The 8,996-nt window shown below is 38.4% G+C and overlaps 1 protein-coding gene across 1 annotated transcript; it reads left to right on the top strand.

Moving 5' to 3' along the window:
* Positions 1–4,217: 4,217 nt before the first annotated feature.
* LOC103479094 (transcription factor HES-1-like) lies at positions 4,218–8,707 on the top strand. The gene is made up of 4 exons (XM_008433324.2): positions 4,218–5,734; positions 5,826–5,921; positions 6,006–6,093; positions 7,470–8,707. Exons 1-4 carry the CDS (start codon positions 5,627–5,629, stop codon positions 7,898–7,900), a joined length of 723 nt encoding a protein of 240 aa, XP_008431546.1. The 5' UTR covers positions 4,218–5,626; the 3' UTR covers positions 7,901–8,707.
* Positions 8,708–8,996: the final 289 nt, after the last annotated feature.

Here is an 8,996-nt window from a genome sequence, read left to right as displayed (position 1 = left end):
CTAACGAGCGCTTTAAAGAGTTGCCACGGCTGAATGTGGTTTAAGCAACACTTTCATGTCTGGGTTTTAAAAATTAAACATGAGGCCTCTCTTGGAATCTCAAAAAGCCTTTTTTTAATTTGTTGAGGGATAAGGCGATGGCTGGGTTTCCCTTTCAAAGGGACTTTAATAGGGCTTCAATCTCATTGCATTTGCCTCCAAGCTGAACATATAAATGCTGTTTTTTTTCCACCCTTTTATGCAGGACCTTGCCACATTAGATGACAGATGGAAGGCTGTGATGGTGAAATACCAGTTACTATGGTGCCAGTTGTCCTCAGCAGCTTCTCCTGGCATACCGAAGCGTCCCTCCTGAAAACCCGTCTACTGACTCGGAATAAGCTGACTTGAATCTTCTCAGGTTGTTGTTGACAAACACGAGCCTGGATGAGTCCCCTAATCTCCCGCTCCTTTATTCGCCTTTTATTGCCGTGTAAACTGGTCTGAATGGATTAAAAACTAAACCTCTGTTTTCAGCCTTCTCTTATCTCACCCAGGGTTTAATCTAATGCCCTCTACCCTTTAGACATCTCTGCCTAAGCTAAACTTGACCATATTTTTGATTCAACTCATCGCCATGGTAACCAGTTATTTCCCATCCTCGTGCTCCCACCCTCGGCTTCTCTCCTCCATTGACACTGCTACCTCCTCCCTGTGCCTGCGATTTCTTCTGTTTTTTGTCCAAATAAAACAAAGCAGAGAGTGAATGTGCTCTGAGGTAGGTAAATGTATTCAGTGACATCAGCCAGGACGGGTCTATTCTGCTGGATTCCTGTTCCACTTGTTTCCAGCCTTGTCTGGGGGCTGGACACTCTGTTGGGCCCATTGTCCCACATGTATTCCACACAGGCCTGCAATTAATAGAGGCCTTGTCTAAGGCTCCTGGAGCAGAAACTGCTATTGGGGAGGGGGGACAAAAGGCAGGCAGAGACAGGGGGCTGGGAGTTGCTAAGGGAGCAGCCCCTCCCTTCCCTCTTTATGGGGGGAATTAAAAGGGAGAAGGAGGGACGAAGAGAGAGCAGAGCCCTGGATTGAGATCTTTAAGTGATCCCTTCTGTCTGCGCCCTCCCCTCCTGGCCTGAGAGGTTTTCATACCGGCCTCTGAAAGGGAGTCCTTGCTGTATTTGATGATGAAGATGATCATTTCACTGCCTGCACGGCGGGGTGCTTGCTGACTGGGTGGGAGGAACAGCAAGCAGAGGCTGTTGCTGATAAGCCAGGTAAAGAGGGGAGTGAAGGTGATGGCACCCTGCAGGTGGATGTGAAGAGACATCCATCACATTGTATGCATTCTTACGGGATGCTTGGCTCCTTTGGTCACTAAGGAGGGTGCATACACACCAACCCTGTTTAGTTCTACTATAACTGAACCCTAGTCGTAACCCTAGAAAGTCAGATTTGTTCTGAGAGGTGTGAATGGGCAATCAAACTCTGAAGGCAAACTTTGGTCAACCTCCAAACCGAGGTCCTGATTGGACCTACCCCTGCTTCGGTTAGGTTTAAGTGAACTCTGGTGTGGTGTGAATGTATATGTGAACTTTGACTCCCCCACGCATCTCCTTCAGACTAGCCAGCAGAAATGAGCAAAGACCTGGTGGAACTGCACATCTGCTGAGTTCCTTATACAAACTACATCTCAGTGAAGTGCTGGAAAAAAATGTTCTTAAATGGTTGATAAAGCAGCTATGTTGTGATGACTTTCTGAAAGTGGAGTTTCAGAAAGAGCAGGAGTTTTTAAAGAGACAGGCCCAATTTCAAGGTATTAATATTACAATGTCAAATTTCTTTTAAGTCATGTTTGATATATGCAGTATTTTCATAGCAACAGAAAGTAACAGTCACTTTATTCTGCTATAAATGCATAATACTGCCTCTTTAAGGATAATTATAGATCTTTTTTTTTTTTTAGCTACGTCCCTGGATTGGATTCATAACTCTCCGCTCCAGAGTTTTCTTTTTATGAACTGTTTGAATGAGTTTTAAAGCATGAAAGATGTGTATTAACACAAGACTTGACTTTTTTTTTTAATTGTGCTAATTTAAACAGTGGATGTAAACAGTGATCAGCTTATTGGGTCATTTCACCTCTGAAAAGGGCTTGAACTCTGTCAGAGAGGACAGGGAAGTCCAACCAGCCTAATGGGTCAGAAGGTCAAATAGCCTGTACACTGACAGTTCAATTTGATGCATTTAGAATTTGATGGTATAGGTTCAAGAACTGAAAACAATTAAGTTGTTTTACAGTGCTGTAATAAACCACAATAATATGAAAAACATTCTCTGAACACTGCGGGTAAAACGTGGTTTGAGGTCATATTTTCCAGATCATAAGGAATCCTGCAATGAAAATGCTAATGAATAAAGGCATTTTATGGATCCTGAAAACAACATTCAGTATATATATATACATATATATTTATTTATTTATTTTATTTTTTTTTACAGAAAACATTAGGTTTAAATGGACATTAGTATACTTTCAGAGAAATCAAGCTACTTTTTAAAAAAAATTTCAACTACATATGAAACATCTCCTCTGTAGTATTAGAATGCATAACAGAAGCATCACACATGAAATCTGTTTTGCTTTCCCAACTGTCTAAAAATATTTGTGTCCACTTGCTTTTATCTCTGAAAAAAGCTGGTCAAATAGGTCAAACACGATGGCAGTCGGGGAGAGAAGCTTACACAGAATTCCCCACCTTCAATGACAGTAGGATTGTTCCGGATGGCCAGTAAGCTAAAGCTTCTGTTGCTCATAGTGCTTTATAAGTTTTAGCAACCATATTGCTCTGCTCTTTTTTCTGTTTATTCTTCGTCAGCTGCTATCGTCTGTTAGTTATCAGTTTTGAATGTTGCCGTGGTTTATATGACGCTTTTATTGCAGTTACAATGCTAATACTGCTCTGGGTAAATGTTGATTTCTGTTTTAGAAATCGTTAATAATAATGACTGATTTTGGTTTTTGCTGCTGATCTAATGTTAATGTTTGCTGGATATAAAATGGCCGTTCTGATGTAATGTTGTAGTACGAGGAGCTTAAATCCTCTTTACTGATCTATTTGAACATCCATATTTGTAATATTTGCAGCTGGACCAAACTTTAGAAAGTATGAATTCCTCCAGGGATGTGGGGAAAAAATGTTTGCATTCCCCTGCAATACTTTTGTGTTCCCTTGCAATATTATTAAGGCGATATTTGCTGGCCTATTTTGTGTACAGTCACAAATGTCAATTTAAAATTTCAAATATGCACAGATCTTAAGAGCCTCAGTGAAAACATGTTTATTATTAACTATTTGATGCCAAAGAACTGATTGAAAATCGATTTATTCACTACATGTTTATGTCTGTTTGAACTGCCCATGAAAACGGCACTTTATTAACCATTCAGACCAACACAAAAGAGACATAATCCAAACTGTCAGATGACTCATTACCCTGCAATAATAACTCAGAAATAGTCCAAATAGTTTGAATGTTTTCTTTTTCTTTCTTTCTTTCTTTCTTTCTTTCTTTCTTTCTTTCTTTCTTTCTTTCTTTCTTTCTTTCTTTCTTTCTTTCTTTCTTTCTTTCTTTCTTTNTCTTTCTTTCTTTCTTTCTTTCTTTCTTTCTTTCTTTCTTTCTTTCTTTCTTTCTTTCTTTCTTTCTTTCTTTCTTTCTTTCTTTCTTTCTTTCTCTCTCTCTCTCTCTCTCTCTCTCTCTCTCTCTCTCTCACGGAAAGTTTCTGTTTATATCATAGGTTTGTGGTGTATTTCTATCCTAAAGAAAAAGATATAAAAGTTCAGATATTTCGCAACGAGATATTAACACGTGGAAAAACCTCACAAATATAATAGAAGAAAGTACGATGGCCACCGTAAGACAGGCTTACAGTATTCAGTCATTCTTCATGAACTAATACATTATTAGGAGAGAACGCATAACCTTTTGTGAGGTATCGCAACAGCAAAAAAACAAAAGAAAGAAAGAAATTCTCCCAGTTTCTTAAGGGGTTCTGTAAGAAAGAGGCTGTTGCCCAGGGATCCAAAATTTAAGGGGACCCCAAAGATTTTGATTTTCTGGTTAGTTTTTGTTGTTGTTTGTTTGTTTGTTTTAAGTAGAATGTTTTATAAACATTCTACTTTATATTTTTTTTATTTATTTATTTATTAATTTATTTATTTGATGGGGGCCAGTGTAAACATATTAATATGTTTTATACAGTAGAATTTATAGCTACTGTATACATATTGATATACTGTAATTTGCATTAGTAAAATAAATTTTCCTCAGTGGTTGGGGCACCAAAACCGGCTCCAGCCCATGGACCCACATCCTTGTACATCCAGCCCTGTTTAGCAGAGATCCTGATTGTTAGAAAAATCCATGGGCCTTGCTTTTTGTTGTGTTCCAGCAGAAACTGGTTAAGTTCTCATGATTTCTGGGTTAATATTATATTTATATAAAATATTTATATATTATAACTATACTTATTTCTATCCTGTACCAGTGTGATTTAGTTTTTTTGGGATAGGAAGACCTCTGCTGTCTGGTGTCATTTATTGATTCTCTTCAGTCTTAATAGAAATAGTTCAGAGTTAAACTTCTTGTCAACCAGAGTTTGGTATTTTTCATAATTTTGAGTCTACTTCAGAGTTTGCTTTTGATTGCCAAGATTTAGTGATTAAATACTGTACATTTTGCAAGTTACTGGACATACCTTTTACTTTTAGCTAATTTAACCCTTCATGTTTTTTGCTGTATGAAGAATGTCATATTTTTGTGCAATTGTAGTAATTTCTGTACTGTTCATTAGAATCCTTATATTGGAAATGCAGAGGCACGTTACTGCCACCAATATTTTTTTTCACCATAAACGTTTCACTCAAAGCTAAATACCAAGTTACGACACACTTTTCAGATTTGTTTTGGTTGTATTTTTTTATTTGCAAAACCGTAGTTGTCTTAATCGACTTCAGAATTATGTACAACTATGATGAGATAGTTTTTTACATAAAATTATGAAAGATTAGAATAGACGTTTGTGGGTTTATGTAGCCATAATACATTTTTCTCTCTCTAAGACCATTGTACTATTTGGAGAATGTGGGAAAAATGTGTGACTTATTTATGATGATGTAACCACGATCTGAAACAGATGAAAACTAGCACATTTACTTCAGGATTTTTTTTTTCTCTTTCACTTTTCACAAAGCTGGTTGGCTCATTTGTAATTGTTTTTTTTTTTTTTTATGCTTCCAACTGTGACTTTGCAAGTTTATGTATATTTATCAGTAACCGGACAGGTAGCCAATAAGAGCGCCTTGCCGCACGAGCCCTCGCCTGCTCGGCACCGTATCCCGCGCGCTTATTGGACAAGCGGAGGGAACCCCGACGTGTCACACGAGCCGCTCGCGTGCAGACTGTGATTGTATAAATACCGAGCAGAAGCGCTTGTGTCTGGAGTGCTGCAGTTTGGCTCGGAGACAGTTCGGACTGCTGTCATTTGTTATAGTCAGCTAGCTACCCTGAGAGCTGCCAGGAGACGGCGGGACTGTCGACCGTTTACTTTTCGGTTGTTTTTCGCTCTTGTGCGAACCTGAAGATGCCAGCCGGTACTTTCGAAAGAGCATCTCCGTCTGGTGTTGCGGCTGTCCCGGCAAGAGGCGACTCTACCCCAGGGAAACCTCGCACTCTGGCAGAGAACAGAAAGGTAGGCTTTCTGAGCGCAAATTTAGTTACACATGTAATAACTTTTATACCCTAACAACAACACTAACTGCATTTTTACCTGCTCGTGGAAGTCCTCCAAGCCAATTATGGAGAAGCGGCGACGCGCGCGCATCAATGAGAGCCTGGGTCAGCTGAAGACCCTCATCCTGGACGCGCTCAAGAAAGACGTAAGAGTCTGAGCGAGCCTCTGTCAATGACTTCTCCAAATGTAATGAGATTTTTAAGCACAACTGCTCTGTTTTTGTCTGAAGAGCTCCAGGCACTCCAAGCTGGAGAAGGCCGACATCCTGGAGATGACGGTAAAGCACCTGAGGAACCTGCAGCGGCTTCAGATGACAGGTGTGTAAACTCAGTCACCCCGGTTTTAGGTTGGTATTAATAATTCATCTCTGGTACCTACAGTATGTGTACTTTTTGACTGTGAAAATGTTGCCTAGAAGAGACTCTAATTACAGAGTTAAGAAAAGCACACTAACGGAAAAATAAGAACGGTTTAAATTTTACCAATTAAACTGCTGTAACAATTTACATACCTTTTTTCATTTGGATGTATTTTATCCAGCACTTGGTCTAGAAACTGTGCAAGTTTAACAGCTACAAAATAAATTAGGCAATTGATTTGACTTATACATCTAATTAATTCAGACATTTTACTTAGTTATATTCAATAAATTAGAATATGCCTTCCAATGAGTTTTGTCAGATTAAACATATCTTTTGAAAATAACTTTTAAACAGGTATTAAACATACTTTTCATATAAACCTTTTTTCTCTTTTAAAAATGTTGGTTGAGTGTACTGTAAGAAGAAAATCATAATTAGCAAAAATAAAGGTTAATGAATGTAATTACATGTTACATGAATTAATGAATACAACACATTTCACCTAGTGAATCGAGGTGAAATTAACTTTTTAACAACATTCTAATTTATTGAATATGACTGTAAATGAGTAGTTTAATTATTACAGTAAATAAGGGTAGGACTATTATTTTTTTTTTAAAACGACTTCATTTGTAGATATTTGCAATATGTGACAGTTTATATTTTTTAATCTAATGGAAGTTCAAAATGTCTGGACAAGCAACTGGATAACGGCATGTTTAAGATTTCTGTAGCCAGAATCATATGCATTTAAACATTTAGGCTCATAAAATACACTTGATTTTTGAAATTGAAATTAAATTGAAAGTTTTACAGCTGTAGTCATTAGTGCGTGCATGCGACATTTTTTCAGTGTTATAAACCTCAGCATCCTAAGTTTGACTTCATCATTATAAATACCGTCTCTAAATTAGCTAAAAGCTGGACACAAACTAAAACTCTGCTCCAAAACTTGAGCTTTCGTAACCACAAGTTTTATGACTGTACTAAACTTTTACAAAGTTGTTATATTCATTCACAATATAACGCATAAAAGCATATCAGGCTTAATGTTGGACACTTCACACAATGAATAACTGCGGACCAAACCAGCATTGTTAAACATTACATTTACAAGTAGCTTGATGAAAATAAAGCTAAATCAATATCTAATATTTAAAAGCCTCCACAGTAGTTTTTAAGTGTGCTTAACCTACCTATGACTCAGATGAAAACCAAGCAGGACTCTCCGTTTTTAATCCTTTCTGCCTAGTTGTGGGTGTTATGTGTTTGATGTGTGTTAGGTTGTTTGCCCTTCTTTCCATTTCTTAACATTTTTTTTTCTTCTCTAGCGGCTTTAAACACAGACCCATCCATCCTGGGGAAGTACCGAGCTGGTTTCAGCGAGTGCGTTGGAGAGGTTACCCGTTTCCTGTCCACGTGTGAAGGAGTCACAGCCGAAGTAAGGACTCACCTCCTCGGCCACCTCGCGGCCTGTGTGACCCAGATTAACCTGTATGGACCTCACCTGGGCGACCTGGGACAGACCAGCGGTACGCAGATCAGCGCGCCTCCGGCCCTGCGGGCGTCCCTCAAGGGTGGCTCACTATCCACCGAAGCCATGAAACTGTACGGAGGCTTCCAGGTGGTGGCGTCTCCAGACGGACACTTTGCGTTTCTTATTCCCGGCGCAGCTTTCACACCTCTGAGTGTACAGAACAGCCACCATGTGTCACCTGTTGCACCTGCTGTCACCTCAGACTCTGTGTGGAGACCGTGGTAGGGACCATGGAGGTGGGGAAAAAATGACAATAAGACAATAAATCATATTTTTTGTTGTACATTTTGTAAATACTTTAGGGAATATTTCTTAACAGATTCTTTTATCTACATTTATATTGGCATACATGCATGGGAAGAGATATTTCTCTTTCTCTTTGCCTTAGTTGACATATAAAATGCTGATTGTTCTTAAAAGCACTGCCTGTTCATAAATAAACAAAACGTGTTTATAATGTGTAAAAGATGTATTATTTAAAAAGAATAGCCATCTGACCATATCACTTTCATTTATTCTCTACCCACACTTGATTTTCTCAGTTTTCTGGCTGGATTAAATATTTATTTAAAGAGGTAAAGATCCTAAAACGGTTCCTGTCGTGTTCAAATAGACGAGACTTTACTCAAAAGTGTTCAAAATCTGAGTTTATGTTTATAAGACTCTGGCTCAGCAGGGTCAGTCTAAGTGTGTTCTATCATTAGGCTGGCCGTCCTTACATCTGTCCTGAATATTAGGCTGGGGATTCTACACAACTCTGTCTGCACAGAACCTGGAAAGACAAGGTGTTCCCACCAATAGACTGGTTTCTGAGGGATCACAGCCTGCAGGATGTATCAGACCAGCTAAAGCCAGATGAGCTCAAAATCACAGGAGTGATGGTTTAGAGATGTCTACAGTGTGGCTTGGAGGCCACTTGTGTTCCAACCCTGAGTAGAAGTATCTAGTTTATTTACTATTGATCAACATTATTAGCTTTTTCTTCTTTTACTCTTTCCTCTGGTTTATTATTTCGTTTGTATTTCCTTTTAGTTCCTGTAAAGCACTTTGTATTCACTTGTTGCTGAAAATGTGCTATATAAATAAAATTACGTTTACCTTTACCTCTGGACTGATTTTGTTTGGTCCCAGATCCACAGTTTGAGAAAGGTGCATATTACTGCCAGGCCAAACTAAAGTAATTTATTTTTTTATCTGCAAATTTAAATCATTTTATATTAGGTGCAGCACAAAGTATTCATCTTCTAATAGTCATGGATTTTACTTTCTTTTTAAATTCATAGTAAACAGGGTCACAAAATCCATAAACTTTTACTCAAAC

This window comes from Poecilia reticulata, linkage group LG17 (genome assembly GCF_000633615.1).
Source record: "Poecilia reticulata strain Guanapo linkage group LG17, Guppy_female_1.0+MT, whole genome shotgun sequence".
NCBI lineage: Eukaryota > Metazoa > Chordata > Actinopteri > Cyprinodontiformes > Poeciliidae > Poecilia > Poecilia reticulata.
Note: the sequence above shows the minus strand (reverse complement) of the source record. Positions and strands in the feature narration are given on the sequence as shown.

Coding starts and splice junctions, on each gene's coding strand:
- LOC103479094 (XM_008433324.2), top strand. CDS start 5,627: ATGCCAGCCGGTACTTTCGAAAGAGCATCTCCGTCTGGTGTTGCGGCT. Junction 5,735..5,825: donor CTCTGGCAGAGAACAGAAAG/GTAGGCTTTCTG, acceptor TGCTCGTGGAAG/TCCTCCAAGCCAATTATGGA. Junction 6,094..7,469: donor GCAGCGGCTTCAGATGACAG/GTGTGTAAACTC, acceptor TTTCTTCTCTAG/CGGCTTTAAACACAGACCCA.